Source organism: Ovis aries, chromosome 18 (assembly GCF_016772045.2).
Source record: "Ovis aries strain OAR_USU_Benz2616 breed Rambouillet chromosome 18, ARS-UI_Ramb_v3.0, whole genome shotgun sequence".
Taxonomy (NCBI): Eukaryota; Metazoa; Chordata; class Mammalia; order Artiodactyla; family Bovidae; genus Ovis; species Ovis aries.
In genome coordinates, this window is record NC_056071.1 from 55,563,433 (window position 1) to 55,591,032 (window position 27,600).

Here is a 27,600-nt window from a genome sequence, read left to right on the forward strand (position 1 = left end):
CGCCACCCCACAACCCACCTCTGCTCCCGGCCCCCTGCCTGATAATCTGCACGCACCTGGAGGAGCGAGTCCCCAGGAATGTCTCCTGAGCAAAGACCATAGCAGCTCCTCCCCAGCCCCGGGATCCGCCTCTAAGGAATTTCAGTGCAAAACAGGCGCCGGAGGCAAGACATTTTTAAAAGGGGAGAGCTGTTGCTGTTCAGTTGCTCAGTCGTGTCCAACTCTTTGTGATCCCATGCACTGCAGCTCGCCAGGCTTCCCTGTCCATCACCAACTCCCGGAGCTTGCTCAAACTCATGTCCATTGAGTCGATGATGCCATCCAACCATCTCATCCCCTGTGGTCCCCTTCTCCTCCTGCCCTCAATCTTTCCCAGCATCGGGGGGAGAGAACACTGCCCACAAGGTAGCAATCAGCAGGTAGGGTCGCTGGCAGGCAGCCTGGTGCCACCACCCCGTTCCTCCTCCCACATGATGAGGATCAGACAAGGCAGTGAATGGCAGGTGCCACACCAGAGCTACCCAGGTGGGCTCCAGGGAACATGAGTCCCACACAGCCGTTCTAAGGACAAACCAGCCCAAGAACCTTTACATCCCAGACGCCCTCTTGTAGGCCCCTTTCCCAGAGAAGCCCCACAGTAAAGAGGCTGCTCTAGCCTGTTTAACTCAGCGCCAAACATGCCTGATGGCTCTGGGGTGAGGCCTAGTAACACCCTTCGGGAAGTGACAGTGTCTGCTTCCCAGAAGAATCGTCAGGGCACTTGTTAAGAGAAGGCTCCCAGGCCCTTTCCCTGGAGGCTTTTAAGCAGGGGACGGGTGGACTCAAGGATATGCTCTTCACTGGTGCCCCAAGTGCTTCTTCTGTTGGGCAAGGTCAGCAAACACTGGCCTGGAGGAAGATGCTGTGATCAGTCCCTCAGTTCTGCGTCCGACTCCATGTGACCCTATGGACTGCAGCCCCCTGGGCTTCTCTGTCCATGGAATTCTCCAGGCAGGAATACTGGAGTGAGTTGCCATGCCCTCCTCCAGGGGATCTTCCTGACTCTGGAATCGAACCCATGTCTCTTACATCTCCTGCACTGCAGGGAGATTCTTTACCCCTTGAGCCATCAGGGAAACCCCTAGAGGAAGGTAAATGAGTGTGAAAGAGAACAAGCATCCTTTCCCCTGCTCCCTGGGGACCCAAGGCCTAAGCTGATCCTCAGGAAAGCTCGGCTGGCCTAGGGCCTACCCCCAAGGGTTCCCCATGATCCCTCACCCCAGCCCACCCTCAAGGCCCAGAAGAGCTCATTCCCAAACACAAAGGCTGGACTGAACCAGGCCAGAGGGGAGCATCTGTGCTCCTGTCCAGCCCCCAGAGCACAGCCTCAGGTGGAGGAAGGTCCCAGGGCCACCCACCTGGTCCCTTTTGACACTGTCAGGGAACAAGGCCACTGGAGGAAACACTGCTGCCTCCTCTGACCACCACCGACCTGCCCTTACCTAGATGGCTGCCCTTGGTCCTCAGGGCACCCAGGGCCACAGCAGAGGCAGGCCAGGCAAGTGACCTCCAGGCAGCAGACCCCACCCGCCCTGTAGCTCTTTACCTCCCAGAGGAGTGGGCACTCGCTCTTACTAAACGTCACCTCCTCAGAGAGGCCTTCTCTAGCCACACAGGGCTGAAGTGGCTGCAGCTGCTCCTGCCGCGGCTCCCCCATCTGCAGGCTTCCTGGCTCTAGCTCCACCCTGCAGCACTTCAAATGTGTCTGCACTGGTTTCCCTTCATCTCCTTACCAAGCCTCTAGGCACAGGAGGGCAGGGACCAGCACTAGCACAGGGCGGGCCAGGGTGGAGGCTCAGGACTTGCTGAGTGAATGAAAGAATGAGGGAATAAGGTGTGCCTGGTGGCTCAGTGGTAAAGAATCCACCTGCCAATGCAAGAGACGGATTTGGTCCCTGATCCAGGAAGATCTCACATGCCGCAAAACAGCTAAGCCCGTGCACCACAATTATTGAGCCTGTGCTCTAAAGCCTGAACTCCTGAGCCCGCGGGCGGCAAGTATTGAAGCCCTCGCGGCCTAGAGCCCACACTCCACAACAGGAGACGCCACGCAATAAGAGGCCTCCTGCACCCCGTAAATAGAGGGGAGACCCCACTCGCTACAACTAGAGGAAAGCCCATGCCGCAAAGAAGACCCAGCACAGCCAAGTAAATAAATAAAACTTTTTTTTTTTTTAATGAAGGAGTACCATACGTAAAATAGATAGCCAACGGGAATTTGCTGTATGGCTCAGGAAACTCAAACAGGAGTTCTGTATCAACCTAGAGGGGTGGGATGGGGCGGGAGATGGGAGGGAGGTTCAAAAGGGAGGAGATATATGTATACCTATGACTGATTCATTTGAGGTTTGACAGAAAACAAAATTCTGTAAAGCAATTACTCTCCAATTAAAAGATAAATTAAACGAAAAAAAAAAATGAAGGAATAAAGCCGATGACTTGACCTGGGACCCACCACCTTCACCCTGGGGTTTCCTTCCTGGCCCAGGGCACTCCAGAGTCACAAGCAACTCTGGCTGAGTCACAGCGGCCTGGAAAAGGGTTCAAAACCCACCGGTTGGTTCCCTCATCCACTAACAGACGCCCTCTCTGAGCCCCTACTGTGCGCACTGGTACAAGCAAGCATTGGGGGGCTTCACCAGGGAACAGAACTGCCCAAGTCTCGACCTTTATGGAATCCACCTGCCAAAGGAGGAGAGGGACAAGGAGCGGAGAGAAATAATGAGGCCAGTCAGGAGGCACTAAGGGTTGGAGATCCTAAGTGAAGGGAAAAGAAAACCAAGCATCTCTCAGAAGCTGTCCTTGGGAGGACTTTGGCCTGTGTGTCCCACTGCTCCCCCGGGACAGCTGGTGGCTGTGCAGAGTGGACCCAGCGGGTTCTGCCAGCAGGGACCTCCAAGGCCGGTTAACAGGGTGGGCACCCCACACTCATGGGCCTGGGAGGGAAGGGGCAGGAGTTGTGGGGTGGGAGGGTCCTTCACGGGAGTGGTTCTCAAACCCCCACAGCCAGCGTCAGATCCACCCCAGAGCCCTCAGGATGGGCGGTGGAGGTGCAAGGCACCCCCAGGGGCTGTCACGATCCTCTGCCCCACCACCACAATGGGTGGGCCCTGCTGGAGGGAGAGGCCCTGGGCCTCAGGGGCAGCTGCCTTCTCAGGGCTGCTGGGAGCCGGCAAGACAAAGCAGCAGGGGAAATTCAAACAGCCCAGTGGGAATGGCCTCATTCACAGCCCTGGAGGAAGCGTTGTTTGAAAGCAGGCGGTGGGGAGAGGGCTCTGGTCTAGGAGTGAGACGACCCCCGCCCCCCACCCCCACATCCCACAGTGGGACCTGGGACCAGCCGCCCCACCCTGCCTGGGCTCCCCTCCCAGCAAGGCCACACACACCCAGGCCGGCCAGCAGAGCAGGAACGGCCGTGTGGACCGGATTCCCGCACCCAGAGGGATGGTGTTTGAGACCCACACAGTGGCTCTGCCAGGCAAGGAGTAGGTGCTCAGCTCCTGGATGACCACGTGCTTTCTAAATGAATCTGGCTTTCTAAAAAAGGTACCAGAATATTCCCACTAAAAGCCGGCTTACCAACTGAACTCAAAACACAACGAGGAACAAACCCTCTTTAACAGCCAACTCTTGCTGAATGCCCCAAGCCTGCTAAACCTCCAGGAGAAATAACCCATGGAGTGGAGGCAGGAGGGCCCAGGGGTTGGGAGGGAGGCCCCAGCCTGATGCACAAGTGAGCAGAGCTCTGCCCGAGCAAGCACGGCCACCCCTGCTGATAGGAACTCAGTCCTCCCGTCATAAGAGAAACGCAAACCAACAGTATCATTTCTCACCCATGCGTGTGGCTGAGATCAAAAATGTCCACACACTGTGCCGGGGAGGGAGTGGGTGACAGGCCCTTCCGCTTGCTCTCACTGGTGAGCAGCACCCTGTCCTGGTGAGTGGTTTCAAACCTGCCCCGAAAGAGTCAAACGCCTGTACCCCCTCACTTATCTGACAATGAGCACCTAGGCCAGGGGGTGGAGCACGCCTGCCTACCATCTACACCAGCAGACGCCAAGCACAGGGCAAGAAATAGGGTCCATTGTTTTAACACCTGGAACCCACAGCCCTAAAGAAAGGAGGTAAGCGATACAGAAGTGTCCCCAGAGAAGCAGTGCCGGGCAGTTTCTCTAAGACGCAGCGATTCATGAAAGGAGCCAAGAGCAGAACAGTACGTGTGGGCGAGATCCATACATGCAGGCCCTGTGTTTTGCACAAAACCCTTGGGGTTGAGGGGGGGCGGAGGGCAACATAGGAATAGGGGATTTTTTTAAAAGGTTATTATATTATTAAACAAGATCATGTGGGGCTTCCCTGATGGCTCAGATGGTAAAGAATCTGCCTGCAATGCAGAAGACCCAGGTTCTAGCCCTGGGTCGGGAAGATCCCCTGGAGGAGGGCATGGCAACCCACTCCAGTATTCTTGCCTGGAGAACCCCATGGACAGAGGAGCCTGGCTGGCTACAGTCCATAGGGTCGCAAGAGTCAGACATGACCTAGCGACTGTCACACACATACAAAATCACATGTGTGAAACTCTGGAAAACTGTAAAGTACCACAGAATTTCAAAAATCATTCAATTTTTTTTTTAAGTTAAAAAAAACACCTCGAGAGAGAGAGACTGCCGACAGCACGTGTCCCTGAGTGACCGGAACTCAAGAACAAGAAGGAAATGGACTGACACTTCATTGTGTATTTTGAGTCCTTTTCACTATGTATTTTGAGTCCTCTAGGTTGTAACATAGGCATGTATTAAATATTCAAAAAGATAAAACAATAAATGTGAGCTAATAATAACAGTAGCATGATTGGCATGGAGACTCTTGGCATTTTCAGGAAACCCAGTACAAACTCCTCTTGAATCTCCAAACTTGAAAAAACAAAAGTATCACCTTGCGTTAACATAATTTCTTCAGGCTCCGCATCCATAAAACAGGTGAAGACAGAAGCCCTGTCTTCCAAGGGGCTGTAAGATCCCCAAGGGCTGGGTGTGTAGGGAGATGCTGGCAGGGCAGCAGGCAGGGTAGGCTCCCCCACCCCGCACCCCCAGCCTTGCCCCAGACCCACACCCAGGCAGGATGAGCAGTCAGCCTCCCTCCCAGACTTCAGGGTTGCTCTAAAACTGCCCCAACCAGGAACACTCAATCTGCAAATGCCCAAGATCCAGGAATAGACAGACATTTGCGGGCAGATGCCCACTCACTCACCCACTCCCCAAGGACCAACTAAAAAGTAACAGCAGCAACCACCACCCACAGAGTTCCAGGCACAGTCCGGGTCCCCCAGAAACCCTGAGCGAATACTGTCATCGGCCTCACTTTACAAATGAGGACACCGAGGCACGAGCCCAGGTCACATGGGTGGCCCGCTGTCGAGGCAGGCCTGGCACCCGGGCAGGCTCATCAACAGACAGCAGCGGTCCTGGCGGTCCATCTTCTCCCACAGGAAGCCCACTTCGCCCCCGCAGCAGGCTGGTGGAACGTGTTTATTTGAAAGGCTAAGTATGGACAGTCCCAGTGTGCAGCTGCAAAGGATACTTAAGTCAGTACCTCCCCCCACCCCCATGCCCTCAAAGTGGTGCCAGATCCAATCATTAAGAGAAACGGGAGAAAAAAAAAAACCCACTCACAGACCAGCATCACTTAACCCTGGAAACGATTCTCCTTCCTCCCCACTATGAATCTCCCCAAAGAATCCCAGTACAGAACCACACTAAATCCTCCCAGCAAAAAGAACGAACCTAGAGTCCTTCATTTAAAGAAAGGAATGAGGACTTCCCTGGCAGTCCAATGGATAAGACACAGCGCTTCCACCACAGGGGGCGTAGGTTTGATCCCTGGTTAGGGAACTAACATCCCACATGCCTCGTGGCATGGCCAGAAATCAAAAAATTTTAAACATTAAAAAAATTAAAAATAAAGGTATATAGGCCCTGAGGGTTTGGGCCACCCGAGAGGCCAGGTTTTTGTCAACAGCAAACTCCCAGCTCCCTCCTCCTGCAGCCTCCCAGAACCCCCGGCCTAACCTGGGCAAAGAACTTATTAATAAACAAGGCAGCCACATCCTCAGGTGTAAAGGCCTGGGGTCCGGGCTCAGGGAAGCCCTTCACTTTGAATCCAGGTCCTTCATATGGCCTGAGCCTCAGTTTCCCCATTCTGCCACCCTGGGCTGCTGGGAGGATGATGTGAGATGAGGTTCCAGGAAGGAAAGCGTTCGGGTCAGCTGACGTGACGGTAAAGATGGACAGAGGACACATTTTACACCAAAATGCTTCGCGACGTTGTGTGTCTTTCCACCACAGCCTGTACCACAGGTTCAGCTGCAGGAAAGAGGAACGGTGAGACGAGGCGCTGCAGGGCTGACACAGAAAACGTGGACACAGCGAACCAGGTCAGCCAGCACGTCCGCAAGGGCCACCGTGGAGAACCGAGAGCATTTAAAAAAAAAAAAAATCACCCGACATTTTCAACTAACAGCTTTACTTCTCGGCTTCCCCTCTGAAGTCGCTTCTGCGTGCGAGGAAGCCTTGAGGCTGCTCCAGGGTGAGGGGAAGGGGCCGGCAGGTGGGAGGCCGAGGGGACACAAGCAGAGCCATCCCTGTGGAGAGGGGGAGACTCACAGGCAAAAGTCGGGAACGAACAATCCCGCAAGAAACAAGCCAAGTCAAGGCCCATCTGTCAAGGAGCCAGAGGGATGTTCCTTAAGACACAGTGCTTCCACTGCAGGGGGCGCAGGTTCGATCCCCGGTCTGGCAACTGACATCCCACATGTCTTGCTGCGCAGTCAAAAAGTTAGAATTTTTAAAATTAAAAGAAATTAAAATAAAGGAATGTAGGCCCTGAAGGTGTGGGCTACCCTAGAGGCCAACTTGCTGTTAACAGGAAACTCTCAGCTCCCTCCTTCTGGAGCCTCCGAGAGCCCTGGCCTAATGTGGGCAAAGAACTTATTAACCAACAAGGCAGGACCAGGCTGTGAAGGGGCGGCCCTCCCCCCTGCTAAGGTGTCCTGGTGGAACCTGCTCCAACGGTCCACGGTCCACAAACACCTGCAGGGGGCGATGCTCCTTGGAGAGCAGACAGGACGCTTGCTGAGGCCACAGCTGAGGACCGCAAGGAAGAATCTCCGAGACAAAACGGCAGCACTCCCGTGACGATGATGAGGGGGTCCACCCATTCTAGCAGCTGAACAAAAGGAACAGAAGTATGGAGCCTGCCCATCTAGTGCCTGTGAAACAAAGGGGCTGGGCAGACAAGATCTCCCTTCCGGTCCTAAGATTTTTTTTTTTTACAAGGCCTGACATTTGGCTAAACAGCTCATCCCGCTGCGTTCAAGTCATCCTCTCCAGCGCTGATACTGCCCCAAACATTCGCAGCAGGGCCTCAAGCCATTTTCAAACATCTCTGGACTTTTTCACTATGGAACTCGAGGTTGATTCATCACCCATCCAAATGGGAACCCCATGTGACAATGTCCATCCACAGCCCCTCTGGGCCACTGAAACTGCACCAGCATTCACATCACACCCACCAGCGGGCAAAGGACTCTGGCCACTCTAGGTGGGAGTACTTTGCACCCAGTACAGAAACGTGGCCACCAGGGGGCGCCACCCTGAAAGTATCCATAATAAAGGAGAGAAGAAACAGAAAAATTCTTTTCGGTGTTTTCTATTCCTTCCTAAGCTTAAGCGACAAAATAGCTAAAGCTCCCCTGATGAAAACACAAAGTGGGTTTCCTGAGGTTCTCGAATGACCCAGATATTTCCCTTCCTCTCTTTGAAGTCAATATTTTGGCCAGAAGAAGGCAACTAGACTTTGAACGCAATCACTCTTTCAGAGAAATGAACACTCCATGCTGGAGCTTCCCCAGAACGGCTGACATCACAGCTTGCCCTGAACCCCCCAGTGTTTAAGGGCAGGAGGGTCTCTGGGGAGGGAAAGGCAGTCTGCAAGTCCAGCCTGAGGACCCAGCCACGAGTCTCAGTCTCGGTTGGAACTGTGTTGCGAGAGTCTCCTAATTACCAAGCAAAACATACCAACCAGATGACAAGCCTCGTGCTTCAGCTGCAGGCACAGGACGACACAAATAGAGAAAGACCTCAGGAAAAAGGGTGCAAGGTATCAGTGGGGATTTCCCAAGTCTCAGATGACTGCAGGGGGAGCTCGGGCACCTACCACCAAACCAGGTTTCAAGAACACATCAAAGGGGTTTCTGCACATGTCTTCAGTGTCTAGGGCACATCGTCCACATGTGTGTGTTCAAGCGCCCCTTTCTAATGCTGCAAAGTCCTCACACTTCCAAGGCTCTGGCTGCAAGTTCCTCCCCGTTTCCTTGTGAATTCCCCGGTCATTTGGCATGCCCTCCTGAAAATGAAAAGCGTGCTTTCTCCCAGGGAAGCCAGCAGGAGAGAAGGCAGCCAACTCCATACCCAGACCGAGGGATGCGCAACCAGGAGCTGTTTTAGACAAGGTGTGCCCCTCTGGCTGCGGGGAGCAGAGCGCCTGCAGGGCTGGAACAGGCCAAAGAGCAGCAGGCCCTGGGGACAGGCATGAGAGGGGCACAGAGGTGCTGTGCCAGCCTGCACAGGCCAGCTCAGACCAGCCACTCACTCCGTATGCCAGGAGATAAGGAAACTCAATTGTTCAATTCATCATTATGTTTGGTGACCCAAAAGGGACAAAAATGCAAGGGGGGCCCATTTTTGAGAATCAAATCTGCCAAGTGGAGACACGGCATAACAAAAGGTTTTCCACCTGGGGTTTGCAAAAGGCTTGGGAAGCCAGATTCTCTTAGGCTTTCACTGAGAACCGGATTTAACTACGGGCTTCTCAGAGGCAAAGCCACCATAGGAGAACAAGGTGAGGCAAAGCCGACCCAAGACTGGATGCATCTGAAATGGACTAAGAATGTGATCCCATCTTATTAAAACACCTGGAGTCTCCACCACTAAGGAACTGCATGGGGTGGGGGGTGGGGACCTCGAGGGAAGAAGGCCATTCTACACAAGCGTTTACATTCTGCACCAGCCACTCCCTGGCTGTGGGACCCCGGGTCAGGTACCCGACGTCTCTGCGGATGGATTCCCCCCTCTCAGACACGTGGCCCAGAATCACCAACCCAACCAATTCTCAAGGCTGGTGCGAGGCTCTAATGAGACAGCAAATCACCTACACGCCAAGTATTGCTACTCGCTTCAAAGAGGCTTAATCCAGTGACATGCAATGACAGACTCTTGCAAAGAGAGCTGCGCCGGCGGGGCACCTAGTAGGTGGTCCGCAAACACACAAACATGGGTGCCCTCCTCCACGAAGAGAAGGGGGACGAAGGAAGAGGGCCACTCCAGTCCAAAAGTAACCTACAGCCACAGGCAGACAGCGCGGATTCCCCCCATTTCCCTGGTCCCTCTGCCACCTTCAGCAGCGCTCCCATCACGCCCGGGGGAGCCAGGGGTCTCCCCACCCGGGGTCCCTGTGCACCTGAGAGCCCTGGTCCATGCCACACCGCTCGTACTGCCCACCGCTTCCCTCGAACACAGCCAGCGGCCACCACAGCCACCTGGCTACTCGGACTCAGGGTCCCCACGCACCGTTTCTTCCCGTTTCGCTCTAACCTCCGGAAACAGCCCCCCGCCCCCCGAGGCTGAACCTGGGGCTCAGGCCGGGGGTCCCCGGGGGGTAGGGGGGCCGGAGCCCCGTCCCTCCTTACCTGCACAGCTCGGCGAAGGCCTGGAAATTCAGCTTCTTTATTTTCTTCTCGCTCAGCCAGTAGCCAACTCTCTTCCCTTTCAGAAAGGTCTGCATCTTCCTCTTCGGGCGGGGAGCTCGGGTCCGGAGGAAATCGCCCACAGGCCGAGTCTGGCGGCCCGGCGCGCGCCGCGAGCGTGCGGGCACCTCCTCCCGGCGGCGGGGACGCGGAACGGAGCTCCGAGCGCGCAGTCCTGCCGGGAGGGGCGGGCCGGGGCGGGGCGGGCGCCCGGGCGGAGGGAGCGGCGCTCAGCGCGGCATTCCACTGGCTGCCACCGTGCCGGGGGCCGCCCGCGCCGCCGCCGCCCACGCCCCCGCCGCCTGCGGGGCCCCGGGCGCGCAAGTTCGCGAGCGCCGGGCCGGGCCGGGGAGGAGAGGAGGCAGGCCCTCCCTCGCCGGCGCCGCCCTCCCGGCGCTCGGAGCCGAGCCGCACGCCCTCCAGCGGCGGCCACCGACGATCGGCCCCCGCGCTCGGGCTGCGCGCCGCCCCCAAGTCCCTCCTCCCGACCCTCCCTCTGGCTCACGATCGCGGGGGGCCCTCCCGTCCGAGCCCCCGGCGGCGCGTTCGGCCGATCCGAGCCGAGCGCGTGCGCTTCCCGACGCGCTCGGACCCCGGCAGGGCGCACGCGGCCGCCCGCGCCCCCCGCCGTCCTCACCCGCCGCCGCCGCCGCCACTTCCTCCTTGTCCCGGTCCTCGCCCCGGCGCGCGGCACGCCGCCGTCGCCACCGCCGCGCTGACCCGGCCAGCCGGCCCGCTGGACCCCGCCGGGGCGGAGGAAGCGCGAGCGCGTCGGCCGCCAGGGGGCAGCACTGCCCGCCGCCTCTTAAAGGCGCCGCGCCTTTCCCCCCGGGTCTGGTTCTTTGGTGCGTGTTTGTGTGAAAGGCTCAGCGGTGAAGATTGGGGGATGGAGGGAAGCAGGGCTGGATTTAGGGCGATCCTTGCCAAGTGCTTTTACTTTTTAAAGGGACGAGAGGAGTCGCGGTGTGGGCACTCTCTGCCTGTCCTTTCGGAGTGATCGAGCCACTTGAATTTCATTCATCAAAAGCATCTCAGTACCCTGAGCAGTATTCAGCCCCAACTGCAGCAGAGGGCGCGAGAAAAGCGGGGGGCTGGCGGGGGTTGGCGCGGCAGATGCAGACACTCGATGAGATCATCTGTCTTCCCCGGAGGAGACAGACCCAGGCCCAGGATGGGGGCCCCTGGGGTTGGGGACATAAACACCCAGGGGCCTTCTCAGGCTTAAGGAGGTTAACCACTAGACACACTCTGGGTTCCCTCCAATGGAGAAGCAAGGAGGGGAGAAACTAGCAGCTCAAGCATCAGGGTGGCTAGCACCCTTGGTTCCCCTGTAGGGCCCTAGGGGAGCATCCTACCTTCAAAGAGTTTGGGCAAAGTGGAGGCCACCGCAGGAAAAATGAATACGGTGGGGTGGAGTGGAAAGGGTCTCCAATTTTCAGGGAAGACATTTAAGCTGACCTTGGAAAATAAGGATGAGGTTGACAGGCCTGAGAATTGGGGGTGGCTTGAATAGAGGCAGGGAGAACTGGAAGAACCAAGTTGTTAGGGGTGACCAGACTGGAGCCTAAGGGCCTGCCTTCTTCCCCTAATTACAGCTTCCCCATCCCTCTTCCTGCAGGCCTTCCCAGCTGCAACTAGGTGAAGCTTGTCCACACCAGATTCCAGGAGGAAGCACAGAGGTCTTCTGTCTCCACTCTCAGCTAGCTCCACCCTTCACCCATCTCCCCTCCCCTTACACCCTGGCTGGGTGACCTTGCAGGCCACTTAGCCTCTCTGGGCCTCAGGTCCTCCCTGTTACCTTAGGAGGTAAGCCCTGCCTCCTGAAAGCACCTCAGAAGAGCAGCGGCTCTGAGGCCTAGAGCGTGTGGTGTTATGAGAGGGTCTGCGCAGAGTGGGGACAGAAGGGACAATGCTGCTCACTATATTGGGAAGAACAGTCTCTGGCTTCGGAAAGACCTGGCTTGGGGGGGGGGTCCTAGTTCAGTTCCTCCCAGCTTGGACAAGTCACTTAAGTTTTGCCTCTGATCTCCGGGTTGAAAATGTAATGCTTGCCTTAAAAGATTGTGGGGAGGATCAGGACAGGGTATTAGACTGGTCCTTCCAGCAGGTCATCAGAAATGGAGCTTGTTACTGTCTCATCAAGAACGCTTGTTTTTTTTTAATTGAAGTATAATTGACTTGCGGTATTATATTAGCTTCAGGTGTACAACATAATGACTCAATGCCTTATGGAATGATCACCACAATAACTCTAGTTACCATCTGTCACCGCACAAAGTGATTACAATATTATCAGCTGTATTATTACTATATTCCCTGTGCTGTTCATTACAGCCCTGTTACTTATTTATTTTATAGCTAGAAGTTTGTCCCTCTTAATCTCCCTCACCTATTTTGCCCATTCCTGCCCCTCACCCCCACCCCACAACCACAGTTTGTTCTATCTCTGAGTCTGTTTCTAGTTTTGTTCATTTGTGTTTTAGATTCAGCATATAAGTAAAATCACATGGTATTTGCCTTTCTCTGACTTATTTCACTTACATAATAACCCTTAAAGTTAAAGTGAAGTCGCTCAGTCGTGTCCAACCCTTTGCAGCCCCATGGACTGTAGCCTACCAGGCTCCTCCGTCCATGGGATTTTCCAGGCAAGAATACTGGAGTGGGTTGCCATTTCCTTCGCCAGGGGATCTTCCCGACCCAGGGGTCTAACCCGGGTCTCCTGCATTGCAGGAAGATGCTTTACCCTCTAAGCCAGAGTCAACTCTTCACCTGTGTTGTCATAAATGGTAGGATTCTTCCTTGTGACTGAGCAATGTTTGTGTATGTGGGTCTGTACCACACCTTGACCCTTTGATCTGTGGCTCTTCGGCTGCTTCATATGAGCAAGGATTCTTTTTTTAATTTAATTTTTATTTTATATTAGAGTATAATTGATTTACAGGTTTGTGTTAGTTTCAGGTGTACAGCAAAGTGATTCGGTTATACTATCAATATACCTTTTTTTTTTTAGATTCTTTCCCCAGATAGGTTATTACAGAATATTGAGGAGAATTCTCTGTGTTATACAGTAGGTCCTTTTTGATTGTTTTATATATAGTAGTGTGTATATGTAAGGATTCTTAACTTGAGGTCCAATTAAGTCCCCTCCTTGCCCCACCCCAGCACTTCAGGAACCCCTGAAGCTGCCAGAAATCACATGCATCATGACCATAGCTTTCAACAAACCCTCAAAGTCTGAGTCACTGATTACTCCAACTTCCTGTCTTATCAATGAAGCAGTGGACCCAGAGAAGGAAAGGGATTTGGCCAAGGTCACAAAGCAGATAAGTGGAAAAGCCTGAACCAGCATTCCAAGGTCAAGAGTTCCCTCACGCCCATGACCCACCACCATTCTTGAGATGAGAGGGATGTGAGAGGAGAGGAATGTGTTTGGAGGGCCAGGCCCCCTGCCCAGGGAAAATCAAGATCCTCCCATGCGTTGGTAAGACGTCTCTGGAACCCTGGGCAGATCCTGGCCTCAAACCTCCTCTCCACAAGAATGGGAAATTATGCATTTATACCTCTGTTTTAAGATCTTGGTCATCCCTCAGGGAGCTCTAGGGTTGGAACCATCCTTCAGAGCTGTCCCGCCTTGACCAAGGCAGTGGGCCTTTCTGCTGTCCCCACCCCTGCTCAATCAACCAGACTTTGAGTATGGCTGACCCAAGGGAGGGGCAAGACCTCAGACCAAATATTCCTCAGATTCACTCCTTGCTCCTTTCTTTCAGTGCCATGGAGCCCGTCAACCCTTCCCCCAAACCCTTGCCCACGTATCTGTCCCCTCAGTTCGGCCAGTCTGTTTGCTGCACTTCAGCCAGGAGAGACTTCAGACTGCAAGGCAGATTTGATCAGTCCAATCAGGCTCCTAACTGCCCTCCCCCTACCCCATCCAGCTGACTTCCCACTGTGCTTGGGATAAAATCAAAACTCCTTGAGATGGTCAAGACCTCCCACCCTCATCTCCCACCACCTTCCTCTCACCCTTCCCCTCCCACCCTGGCCTCTTGTGGTCCCTGCAGTCCCTGGAGCCTTTAGTCATGCAGTCGTTTTTCCTGCAGTGTTCTTCCCTCTCTTTGCTTATTAACTCACCCAGCAGCTTTCAGCCCAGGTGTCCCTTCCTAGCATCTCAGCCATCCAGCTGCCCCTTTGAGTGGCTGCTGCTGCTGCTGCTAAGTCGCTTCAGTCATGTCCGACTCTGTGCGACCCCGTAGACGGCTGCCCACCAGGCTCCGCCGTCCCTGGGATTCTCCAGGCAAAACAGTGGAGTAGGTTGCCATTTCCTTCTCCAATGCATGAAAGTGAAAAGTGAAAGTGAAGTTGCTCAGTTGTGTACAACTCCGAGTGACCCCATGGATTGCAGCCTACCAGGCTCCCCCGTCCATGGGATTTTCCAGGCAAGAGTACTGGAGTGGGGTGCCATCACCTTCTCAGCCCTTTGAGTGGAGTGCTTGACTAATGTGAGCCCCTTGAGGGCAGGGACTGTGTTTTTCTCTGCTCACCATTGTTCCCGTAACCCAGCAGTAGATAATACTGGCTGGTGCTTTCTGGATTCTAAAGGAAGCCAAAGTGCCTCCAGCAGTGCCCTACGCAGATGTGCTCAATAAAAGTGACTAAATGAACATCAGGTAAGGCCCTCCAGATGGTCCCTGACCTCTCTGAAGTGTCCCTCCCACTCCAGAATGGAGGCCTAGAATCATCTACGTTCCCTTTGGGAGGCAGACGAGCCAATAAGAGAGATTAAATGTGTGTTCATGGCCTAGGGCCATCAGGGAGAGGATTTCAGAGCTGGGAGAGGAACTGCAGGAGACTGCCTTGGGGAGAAGACTGCCAAGAGGCAGAAGCTGGCCAACGCCCTTGTTGCTGTTCAGTTGTTCCATTATGTCCGACTCTTTGAGACCGCATGGATGGCAGCACGCCAGGCTCCCCTGTCCTTCACTATCTCCCTGAGTTTGCTCCAACTAGTGATGCCATCCAACCATCTTATCCTCTGTTGCTCCCTTCTCCTCTCGCCCTCAATCTTTCCCAGCATCAGGGTCTCCTCCAATGAGTCAGCTCTTCACATCAGGTGGCCAAAGTATTGGAGTTTCAGCTTCAGTCCTTCCAATGAATATTCAGGGTCGATTTCCTTTAGAATTAACTGGTTGGAGCTCCTTGCTGTCCAAGGGACTCTCAAGAGTCTTCTCCAGCACCACAGTTCGAAAGCATCAACTCTTTAGCGCCCAGCCTTCATGACTCCTAGAAAAAACATAACTTTGGCTATACAGACTTTTGTCTTCAAAGTGATATCTTTGCTATTGAATATGCTGTAGGACTGCCCTCCTAACCCCAATCCTTTTCCTCAGGGAGAAGGTGACTTTGGGAGGTGAGACAGTGTAGTGATTGAGAGTTCCAACCCAGGATTCAACTGATGGACTTAAATTCTAGCTGTATGACCTTGTGCAAGCTTCTTAACCTCTCTGAGCTTTGCTTGCCTCTCTGAGAACCAAAAGATGGTGTCCATTTGTAGGAAACTGGTTAAGTAAACCCATTCTGCAACAGTCTGGCACAGAAATTAAATGTGCTATTCAAGACAGCCAGAAGGGCATCATCACGTATTATCCCATCATGTGGGACTGGGGGAATAGACGATAAAACTGTCTAAACCTCAGTTTCATCATCTATTAAGTGGAAGTGATTATCAAACCTAGCTCACAAGGTTGGTGAGAAGTATAAATGAGTCTGAATTCATAAAGGACCTTATCAGACATGCCTTGTGAGTATTAGCCACCACTGTGCTGTCATTACATCATCCATATAGTGGACTCCTGGGGCCATTTAAGCAATCAAATAGAATGATATCTGTCCCATCATTCAATCAGTAAATATTCATCAAGCATCTACTATGTGTGGGGAACTATGCTAGGCATTAGGGATACTGCAATGATGAAAACAGGGCAAAAGTGGGAGGCAGATGGATGCCTCCCCCTGACTCCCGCCTGTCCTTGTGGAGCTTATATTCTTATAAATGACCTACTATGTTAGTAAGTGATGCATGCTACAAAAAATTAATAATAAAGCATACAAGAAAGATGGGAAATGGCAGATCACCATCTTAAGCCACTAGTCAGTAAATCCCACTGGAAGGTCACATTTAGCAAAAAGGTGACAAAGGTGAGCAAGTAAATCCATGCAAATATCTGAGGTAAGAGCTCGCAAGCAGAGGAACGGCAAATAGTCTAAGACAAGGTGTTGACAAGGGGCAGTCAGGAGGCGAGGCAGGCTGGAGCAGAAGCAGCAGCCAGGAGGAACAGGTGGCAAGTCCACCAAGAGATCACATAGGGCTCCCGGACCACTGCAAAGACGTCACCTTTCACTGTAAGAGAGACAGCATTCCTCAGAGGAATACAGGACCTCATTTGCTTAACCAGGACTATTCTGCTGCTGTATGGAGGAGAGACTGGGCAGGGGAGCAAGGCTACAGGACAGAAGGACCAGTTAGGGTGCTATTGCAATAATCTAGGTAATGACTGATGGTGGCTCAGACCCAGGTAGCAGCGAAGATGGTGAGAATTGGTCAGATATTGCTTGAAGGAAGAGTCAATGGGATTTTCTCTTGGGTGGGATATGAGATTTGAGAGCAAGAAAGAGCTCATGGATGTCTGAGGTTTGGGGTCTGAATAACTGGAAAAAAAATGGAGTTGAAATGGGGAAGATGGCAGGAGGTGACGAGGTAGGGGCTTAAGTCAGGAGTTCCATTTTGGACAGTTTCCATTTGAGTCATTGGTCAAACATCTGATGGTGATTCAAGCAGGCAATCTGATAAGAAACCTGGGGTTCAGGGCATGACTTGGGCTAGAGATATAAAATCGGGAGTTGTCAGTATAGGGGTGATACCAAGCCCGGATGAGATCATCCAGGGTGTGAGTGTAGGCAGGGAAAAGTTCAAGGATGCAGCCAGTAGTATGACATTCGGAGGTCAGGGAGGCGTGAAGGAGCCAGCAAAAGAGCTGAGGAGGTAGGAGGAAACCCAGGAGAGTACCAGCCCTGGAAGTCGTGGGGTAAGGGAGGGCTGACAGGTGGCCTTGGATCTGACCACAGGGAGACCATCGGTGGCCTTCATAAAAGCAAATATGTAAGAGTCTCAGATGTATTGAGTCAAAGCACCCAGGTATAATACACCACTGATATAGGAACCACAATTCATAGAAATACTTGTGTGAATTCTGAAAAGATACACAAGAAACCAATAATAGTTGCTGCCTTTTGGAAGAGGAACTGGGAAGAAGAGTTTCCTGCAGGGAGGGGAATCATGTTTCATTGCCTATTTGTTAAGTGATTAAAATATTTTTCATCAAATTTATGTTGCTTTTTTAAAAATTTATATTACTTTTCCACTAAACCTAATTATAAAAAGGAAAAACACATGGCTATTATGAAATGAGAAAATGCATAAAGTGCTGGCATAAACAGAAGTCCAGTAAATGTCCATTTCCTTGTTGAAATGTTTATTTACAGAAAGGGAAATTTCCAAGGCAGTCCTATGGGTTGACTTGCCTTAACCAACCTGAAAATGAATCCTAATTTTTTGCCAGTAAACATCTTTCGAACTATGGTGCTGGAGAAGATTCTTAAGAGTCCCCTGGACAGCAACGAAATCAAACCAGTCCATCCTAAAGGAAATCAACCCTGAATATTCATTGGAAGGACTGAAGCTGAAGCCCCAATACTTTGGCCACCTGATGTAAACATCCTGCTCATTGGAAAAGTTCTGATCCTGGGAAAGATTGAGGGCAGGGGAGTACATAGGATAAGATGCTTGGATGGCATCAACGACTCAATGAACATGAGTTGGAGCAAACTCCAGGATATAGGGAAGGACAGGGAAGCCTGGTGTGCTACAGTCCCATGGGGGTGGTAAAGAGTCACATGACTAAGTGACTGAACAAAACAAAAATCTTTTGAAAATAACATTTTCCAATAGAACCAAATTAGCATTATCATACTTTAAAACATGAAAAACAAAACCAGGAAAAAAAATTCCTTAAGGACATCAAAAAACTTGATCCATCTAGACAGCATATTAAGAAGCAGAGACATTACTTTGCCAACAAAGGTCCATCTAGTCACTACTAAGTCGCTTCAGTCGTGTCCGACTCTGTGCAACCCCATAGACGGCAGCCCACCAGGCTCCCCGTCCCTGGGATTCTCCAGGCAAGAAGACTGGAGTGGGTTGCCATTTCCTTCTCCAATGCATGAAAGTGAAAAGTGAAAGTGACGTCGCTCAGTCGTGTTTGACTCTTAGCGACCCCATGGACTACAGCCTACCAGGCTCCTCCGTCCATGGGATTTTCCAGGCAAGAGTACTGGAGTGGGGTGCCATAAGGCTATGGTTTTTCCAGTAGTCATGTATGGATGTGAGAGTTGGACTATAAAGAAAGCTGAGCACCAAAGAATTGATGTTTTTGAACTGTGGTGTTGGAGAAGACTCTTGAGTGTCCCTTGGACTGCAAGGAGATCCAACCAGTCCATTCTAAAGGAGATCAGTCCTGGGTGTTCATTGGAAGGACTGATGTTGAAGCTGAAACTCCAATCCTTTGGCCACTTGATGCGAAGAGCTGAGTCATTGGAAAAGACCCTGATGCTGGGAAAGATTGAGGGCAGGAGGAGAAGGGGACGACAGAGGATGAGATGGTTGGATGGCATCGCTGACTCAGTGGACATGGGTTTGGGTGGACTCCGGGAGCTGGTGATGGACAGGGAGGCCTGGCATGTTCATGAGGTCACAAAGAGTTGGACATGACTGAGCCTCTGATGTGCCTCTATGCGTATGAGCTGAATTGTTACAATTTCCATAGAAGGTAAACTGTAATCTCTATCAAAAAATTAACAGATTTTTCTTTTAGAAAAAATTTCAACAGATATTGATATTTTAATTAATTGTATACTCTAAAGCAGGCTTCCTAGGTGGCTCAGACGGTAAAGAATCCACTTGCAATCCAGGAGACCTGGGTTCAATCCCTGGGTTGGGAAGACCCCCTGGAGGAGGTCATGGCAACCCACTCCAATATTCTTGCCTGGAGAATCCCCACGGACAGAGGAAACTGACGGGCTACAATCCATGAGATGGCAAAGAGTCAGACACGACTGAACAACTAAACCCAGCACACAGCATGCGCCTCTGAAAGTTTCCTTTACAACTGGTTTGTCCAAACCAGGATCCAGACCAAGGCCATTGGTCGTGATGTTTCTTGAGCTCTTCTGACCTCAACTAACTACCCTCGAGAAAGATACTGCACTGATTGTCCTGCAGAAGGGCCAGCCTTCTGGAATTGTCCAGTTGCTTCCTCGAGGTACCATTTAGCTCGTCCATCCGTCCTTACATTTCTCAGAAACCAGAAGTTAGATCTAAAGTCTTGATAAGACTTGTTAAAAGCTTTCAACTAAATTACATAATAGAGAGTGTTATGTTTATCAGAAAATGCATGAAGTTCCTGCTGTGCCAAGACATTGATGTATGTTTCCACTCACATAATCACAACTCAAAGGAAGACTGAGGATGTTCCTAGTTCCCCAGCAGGCTCCCATTCACGCCCCTCTCAGATAATAGCCCCCAAGCAAAGGAAAACCCTTCTGACTTTCTTCATACAGGTAAGTTTTGCCCCTTCTGTACTTCGTATCAGTTCAGTCACTCGGCCATGTCCGACTCTTTGCGACCCCATGAACCACAGCACGCCAGGCCTCCATGTCCCTCACCAACTCCCAGAGTCCACCCAAACCCATGTCCACTGAGTCGGTGATGCCATCCAACCATCTCATCCTCTGTCGTCCCCTTCTCCTCCTGCCCTCAATCTTTCCCAGCATCAGGGTCTTTTCCAATGACTCAGCTCTTCGCATGAGGTGGCCAAAGGATTGGAGTTTCAGCTTCAACATCAGTCCTTCCAATGAACACCCAGGACTGATCTCCTTTAGAATGGACTGGTTGGATCTCCTTGCTGTCCAAGGGACACTCAAGAGTCTTCACCAACATCACAGCTCAAAAGCATCAATTCTTCTGCACTCAGCTTTCTTTATCCAACTCTTGCATCCATACATGACCACTGGAAAAACCATAGCATTGACTAGATGGACCTTTGTTGCAAAGTAATATCTCTGCTTTTTAATATGCCATCTAGGTTGATCATAACTTTCCTTCCAAGGAGTAAGTGTCTTTTAATTTCATGGCTGCAATCACCATCTGCAGTGATTTTGGAGTCCAGAAAAATAAAGTCAGCCACTGTTTCCACTGTTTCCCCATCTATTTGCCATGAAGCGATGGGACCAGATGCCATGATCTTAGTTTTCTGAATGTTGAGCTTTAAGCCAACTTTTTCACTCTCCTCTTTCACTTTCATCAAGAGGCTCTTTAGTTCTTCTTCACTTTCTGCCCTAAGGGTGGTGTCATCTGCATATCTCATGTCCGAGGTTATTGATATTTCTCCTGGCAATCTTGATGTATTTCGTATAATCAGCACCTTATAGTATGAGCTCTTTCACTCAGCATTGTCTGTGAGATGCACGCACATTGTTATGGGCATCAGGGTTTTTCCCCATGATTGTCTTGTTTCAGCAGATGAATATGCCACAGTTGTGCTGTCCATTCCCTTGCTGATAGACTTCCTAATAGTTTTAACACCAGTAAGTAATCTTGCCTGAGCTGATTTCCTTGAAGACTGCAGAACTGATCAGACTCTAAAGTCAGCTGTCATTCCCAGAAAAAGAAAAGTGGCATGGAAGAGATTTAAGCTGACATCGCAGGTCTTGTTGGAGAGAGATGATTCAATCCAAGAGATGATCATTTGGACTACGCACAGCTACTGAAACCATGAACCTGGTTTTCAAAGAAGTTTCAAAAAAATTATATATTTATTTGGCTGCAACAAGTCTTAGTTCCTTGCGGCATGTGGGATCTTTCATTGCAGAGCCCGGCAAGCTGTGGCTTGCCAGCTCAGTAGTTGCTCCGTGGCATGTAGGATCTTAGTTCCCTAACCAGGGGTCAAACCCTCATCCCCTGCACTGCAAGGCAGATTCTTAGCCACCAGGGAAGTCCCCAAAGAAACTCTTCAATACATTGCTTTACAGACTTCTATAGCCACCTACAAAAAGGGATGTGTTCTTCCCATTTTCATATTGAATGAGGACTCGGATGGGCAAAATGCTTAGCCGAAGGTCACAGGGTAAGGGCAGCGTGCGACCTGCCGCCTCCTGCTGTGCTCTCCCCCCATTCCCTGTTTCCCTGGGAAGAGGCAGGGAGGTCTAGGACAGGAAGCCTCTTCTCAAGACCTCAGGTGGAAAGAAGGAAGGAAATGCCCAGAAAAACAAGGCTATACTATCGAGTTTTGCAACACGGCTGGCTGCAGCAACGTGCCCTTTGTACAGGCCAATAAACCGAGGAAAGAGAAGAAAGCCAGCAGCGTTCAGCTCTTCCTTTGACAGGAGAAAGGCCAAGTTCCAAGGACTGCAAGGTCAAAGTCTCCTTGGGTGATGCCAGCTCTCTGCTCACACCATTATACTCATGCCCAGAGCCAAAGTGGTGAAAAAGCAGTGACCAGGCCTGAGCACAGGGATCTGTCTCCATGACGGCCCCTTCTGTGACATCTGTTCTCCTTCTAAGGCCTGGGAAATGTCCCTCTCAAAGTCATCAGTAACCTCCACGCCAGACATTTAAGTGACATTCTTTTAGTCCTCTGTGGCACTTAGAAAACACAGCTATTGACTAACTATATTAAGAAATGCCACCCACAGCCCACCCCTGACAGCCCCATGAGCCCCGGTGACGTCCACCCTCTGGGGTCATGGGGAAAGAGGCCCCTGGTGGCCTCTTGGGTCCTAAATTGCTTTTCCTGGCACAGTCCCGCCCCCTGCACTCTGCCAGACAGAGGACGACAAAGGGACCTCGCTTTACGAGAAACCAAGATTTAAAAAGGAAAAAAATAAACAAGCACAAAACCCATGTGCCTCAGCAGTTGACGTTTTCCCAGCCCCACCTCGGATCTAGAACACAAATCCGTCTACAGCATCGAGCCTTAGACACCACTTCCAAGTATACATCCGTTACTTAAAGGGAGGCATACACGCACGACACAAGAGCTGTGTGCTTCTTAACTTATTAGTAACTGAGCCGACGATCCCCTGGAATCTTGTTCAAGTGTGTGTTCTGGTTCAGGGGGCCCAGGGTGGTGCCTGAGACCCTGCAGGTCTAGCCCCTGATGCTGGCCCCCAGGCCACTGAGAGGAGCAAGACATTAGAAACTGTAATAAAAGGCAGACCAGTGGGTCCCTGACTGCACTTAGAATCACTGAGGAGCTTTAAAAAACAAATACCTCTGTCTGTTCCCCACCCCAGACCAATGGATCAGAATTCTTGATGAGGGAGAGAGGAACATGGAGAGAGAGTGAGACCAAAAGATAAATGAGTGGCACCTAACGTGGGTGATACTATGCGATGACACGGAGAGTATACTTTTATTTTTTAAGTATTAATTGATGTATGTGCTTGGCTGCATCGATCTTAGTTGCTGCACGTAGGATCTTCGTTTCATCATGCAGGATCTTTTGTGGTGCATGGGTTCTCGAGTTGTGGTTCTGGGGCTCATGGGCTTAGCTGCCCCACGGCACACGGGACCTTAGTTCCCTGACAAGGGATCAAACCTACATCCTCTGCATTGCAAGGCGGATTCTTAACCACTGGACCACCAGGGAAGTCCTGAAATGAAGAATATACTTTTAAAATCATCTGCCTCTAAGACCAACATAAAGAAACGCTAGAAATAAGAGTCTTCCTGAGAGGCAGGGAGAGAAAGAGAGAGAGACAGAGAAAGGGTCTTCTTCCAAATATTTGGATGCATGTGGGGACTTAGCACTATATCAAAATACAGGACAGACATGAATCACAATATTATCATCATTCTTTATAATCAGGTACAGTTAACAGTTTAAATCAGGTATTCTTCACAGTTTAAAAGAACAATAGCTACCAAGCATGTGCTTATAGGCTCCTACAGTGCGCAGGCGGAATCACAGTCCATCCTCATCACAGCCCTAGGCTAGGTTCACATTTATTTTCTCCCATTTTACACCCAAGGAAGGTGAGCAGTGGAAAGTTTAAGAAATTGCCCTGAGGTCAGTGTAGGGACTTCCCTGGTGGTCCACTGGTTAAGACTCTGAGCTCCCAGTACAGGGGGCCCAGGTTCAATCCCTGATCAGGGAACTACATCCCACATGCCTCAACTAAGAGTTTGCATGCCACAGTGAAGACCAGATGCAACCAAATAAAATATTTTTTTTTAAAGGTCAGGGTGGAAGGTGAGAGGGAAGAAACATATGTATACCTATGACTGATCCATGTTGATGTATGGCAGAAACCAATACAATATTGTAATTATCCTTCAATTAAAAACAAATAACTTAAGGAGAGGAAAAAAAAAAAAAAGATAAGCGTAAGTGACTGATGAGGCTGGAGCTGAACTCAAGGCCCATGCAGTAAACCCGCCACTGGTCTTTGTACAGCCCATGAGCTGAGAATGGTTCTTTCATTTTTAAATGTTTGGTAGGGGGCAGGGGAGGGAGAAATCCAAAGAAGAACTCATGACATGTGAAAATGACACAGAATTCAGATCTCAGCGCGCACACACCAAGGTTTCTCGGCACACCCACTCTTCTCTGTCTTGTCCGTGCCTGCCTTCTTGCAACAATGGAGTTGAGTGATTGTGACAGAGACCGCATGGCCAGCAAAGCCAAAAATGTTTACATCTGGCCTTTTCCAGAAAAGGTTTGCTGACCCCTGCTCTAAACAGTTACACAGTTTATAAATTCTCCACTTTTCTTTTTTATACTTAAACAAGCACTGTTTTTATCCCCAAAATCGCTAAATTTGAGCATGTATAAAGTTGTTTTTATAGAGTCATATAACAATAAACTAATTGTCTGAGATTTCTGGTGGATCCATTCAAGCAAATGAATGAAAAGGCACTGAGTGTTCAGATGTGTGAGGCCATAAAAACATTTACAACAAAAGGAAGTCTTAACCTTTCTCATATTTGGATAGGTAGCAACTGGAGGCTAGACCAGGCCTGGAAGAGGCAAGCAGCTAAGAAAATAAAAATGACAAACCAAAAAGGGTGAAGCACGCTCCAAGTCATCTCCGTGCATTTGTAGGATACAGGAAACATTCATTTAGCACACATATGCTGCTGCTAAGTTGCTTCAGTTGTGTCCAGCTCTTTGCGACTCTGTGGACCGTAACCAACCAGACTCCTCTGTCCAAGGGATTCTCCAGGCAAAAATACTGGAGTGGATTGCCATGCCCTCCTCCAGGGGATCTTCCTGGCCCAGGGATTGAACTCACATCTGAGGCAGGTTCTTTACCACTAGCGCCACCTGGGAAGCCCTACTCACACCTATCTTGAGGCCAATTACAGGGGAGCCTGGTGGGCTGCCGTCTATGGGGTCACACAGAGTGGGACACGACTGAAGCGACTTAGCAGCAGCAGCAGCAGCAGCAGCAGGGAGTCAGCAGAAAGAGACACAGCCTTTGACCTTAAGAAGCTCATGATCTTCACCTGGGCAATCAGGTGAGGACGTAAAGCCCTGAGAGAGTATAGGAAGAGGGTATCCTGGCAGGCATTCTGGAGGAGGCGACTCTAGGGGTTAATTAGCAGATGCTGCATAACAGTGTGGCTGTTAAGCCCCTCAAGGGCAGGCTTTAGGTGTTCTCAGCTCAATATTCCAACTACTCTGTTTGCAAGGCTGTGCCCGAGAGGCATTTCTTAAGTACTCCTGATTCACTGGAAGGTAGGGAGGAAAGACAAGAGAATCACAGCACAGACCTTTGTGAGATGACCTTGGGTAGATTCTGGATTCTTCCTGTCTATCTGGGAAGACAGGGAGGATCCTGGAAGACTTTTCAGTTTTGTTTTGTTTTAATGATAAAATGAACTGTTGTTGCTGTTCAGCCGCTCAGTCTTGTCCAACTCTTTGTGACCCCGTGGACTACAGCACGCCAGGCTTCCCTGTCCTTCACCATCTCCCGGAGCTTGCTCAAATTTAGGTCCACTGAGTCGGTGATGCCATTCAACCATCTCATCCTCTGTCATCCCCTTCTCCTCCTGCCTTCCCCAGCATCAGGGTCTTTTTTAATGAGATAAAATGAATACACTCTTTAAAGGGCATTTAGGAAAAAGAAACTATGGAAGAAAAAATTACCTGACAATCACTAACAAATTAGCAATCCTATAAATCCTATAAAACAATCCTAATAAATTAGCATTATTTCCTTCCAGTGTCTTTTCTCTCGACAAGTAACAAGATTTTATTTTAACTTCGTGTTCTGTTTTGGCCCCTCTCACCATCAAATTTTAAGCACCCTCTGTGTTGTAACAGCTTTAATAAGCATTGGTTTTGAGGACTGCCTAATTGTCTAGAATTAGGCGCAAAGAAACTCACATAACTGGTCCCCGGGTATTGGACCTGAGTTATTCTCTGGTTTTCAATCTTTCTGGGAGGATTTGGCAATTCTCTTATGTACAGCACTGCTATGAACATGTTACAATTATTATAGATAGTGCTGGGTCCCTACAGCTTACTTATGATTTCGTCCTTGGAAATGACTCCTCAGAGGGCAATGACGGGTTCAAACTCCTTCTGTAATAAAAGTCAAACATATTTCCCAAAGGCTGACACTGACTTCAAACTTCCAGGGTAGGTTTTAAAATGGTGAAAGCTATTTTTAGTGCAAAGAGGCTGAGTTTTCATATGTAAATGACATCAGGTACTAACTCTCAGTTACCTGCAGGAAGTCCTTCTTTGACAGGGGCTTCTTCCATTACAAATGAACTTATTTACAGAACAGAAAGAGACTCAGACTTACAAACTCATGGTTGCTGGCAGGAAGAGATAGTTAAGGACTTTGGGAAGATCATGGACACACTGTTACATTTTAAATGGATAACCAACAAAAACCTATTGTATGAACTCTGCTCAATGTTGTGTGCCAGCCTGGATGGGAGAGAGTTTGAGGGAGAATGGATACATGTATGGGCTTCCCTTGTGGCTCAGCTGGTAAAGAATCTGCCTGCAATGTGGGAGACCTGGATTTGATCCCTGGGTTGGGAAGATCCCCTGAAGAAGGGAAAGGCTCCAGTGTTCTGGCCTGGAGAATTCCATGGACTGTATAGCCCATGGGGTAGCAAAGAGTCAGACACGGCTGAGCGTGTGTTATGTGTGGCTGAGTCCCGTTGCTGTTTACCTGAAACGATTGCGACATTGTTAATTGGCTATAACCCAATACAAAATGTTTTTGGTGTTTTGTTTGTTTTTTAAGACACCAGTCAGACCCCAGTTTTCTTCTTCACTGTATTTACATGCAGCCCCAAAATGTTGCCGGATCCAGCAAATAAAAATGCTGGAAGCCAATTAAATTTGAATCTCTGACAAACAATGGATAAGTGTTTGGTATAAGTATGTCCCAAATGGCCTGTGAGATGTACTTATACTTTATTTATTATTATTATTTTACTCTCGGTGGCTCTGGGTCTTCATTGCTGCGTGTGGGCTTTCTCTGGGTGGGGCGGACAGGGGCTACTCTTCATGGTGGCGTGACGGCTTCTCATTGTGATGGCTTCTCTTGTTGCGGAACACAGGCTCTAGGCTTGCAGGCTTTAGTAGCTGCCGAGCTGGGCTCAGTAGGCGTGGTACACGGGCTAAACAGCTCTGCAGCATGTGGGATCTTCCCAGACCACGGATCAAACCTGTGTCCCCTGCGCTGGCAGGTGAATCCTCATCATCTGTACCACCAGGGCAGTCCATACTTCTAAAAAAGTGTCTGTAGCTGAGATTCAAATTTAACTCAGCCCCCTGTATCTCATCCAGGTATGTTGAACCCTACCCGTGAAGAGCCCATCCAACCCTGGAAGCCAACCCAGTGTGAATGTGGCTTTTTATCTGGCACCTGGGGATAGTTCCTTTTTTTTTCTCCTGGGAGTGGGACTATCCATGTTGATCAGATGCCAAGGGTCCTATCCCAGATGCCATATTAGGAAGGCTGGGCATGGCCTAGAGGAACTGGGTTTGTTTGTTTTGTTGGGTAAAGATTTTTGCCTGCTTATATTATTGGGCAAGAGCTTGTTTTCTTTTGGGAGAGCCAGAAATATCCAGGCAGGCCTGGCCCCAGAAGGGCTGATGGGCTAGATCAGAGCAGCTTCTTCCACGTTGTCCTTGAGGAAAGCCTCTCGTGGATTTTCAAGGCCCGGTGGCAAGAGAAAAGAAGAGACAGGAGCAGTTTTGCCTTAAGAGCAGACAGTCAGGGGCCACGGGAGGGGGGTGTCCAAGCTTAAAGACAAGTCAGGGACCGTCTCTCCAACATGTTGGTATGAAAATACTCTAAAAATCTGCCAGAAGCTCTCTGGACCCCTTTCCTGCTGACTTCTGCTCATTCACAGTGCCCAAGTTCCATCTGGGCTTCCCTGAGAGTTCAGTTGGTAAAGAATCTGCCTGCAATGCAGGAGACCCTGGTTCGATTCCTGGGTTGGGAAGATCCCCTGGAGAAGGGAAAGGCTACCCACTCCAGTATTCTGGCCTGGAGAATTCTGTATAGTCCATGAATCCTATATAGTCCATGGGATCACAAAGAGTCTTTCATGTTACATCCACACCCCAACTTCCAGAAAGCCCTTCTGTCTTTAGTACCCAGCCTCAGACTCCCTCTGA

General features: G+C 50.5%; 1 protein-coding gene across 2 annotated transcripts in view; it reads right to left on the reverse strand.

Annotated features, from left to right (window-relative positions):
• The window catches only part of ITPK1 (inositol-tetrakisphosphate 1-kinase), a 155,018-nt gene extending 145,022 nt beyond the window's left edge, over nt 1-9,996 (reverse strand). For both annotated transcript variants that reach the window (XM_027957339.2, XM_027957337.2), the window contains exon 1: nt 9,785-9,996. Coding sequence is in view for 1 of the 2 variants with exons in the window: in XM_027957337.2 (XP_027813138.1) it covers nt 9,785-9,879 (95 nt within the window). In the remaining variant the exon portion in view is untranslated. The remainder of the gene's footprint in view (nt 1-9,784) is intronic.
• Between the last annotated feature and the right edge of the window lie 17,604 nt (nt 9,997-27,600).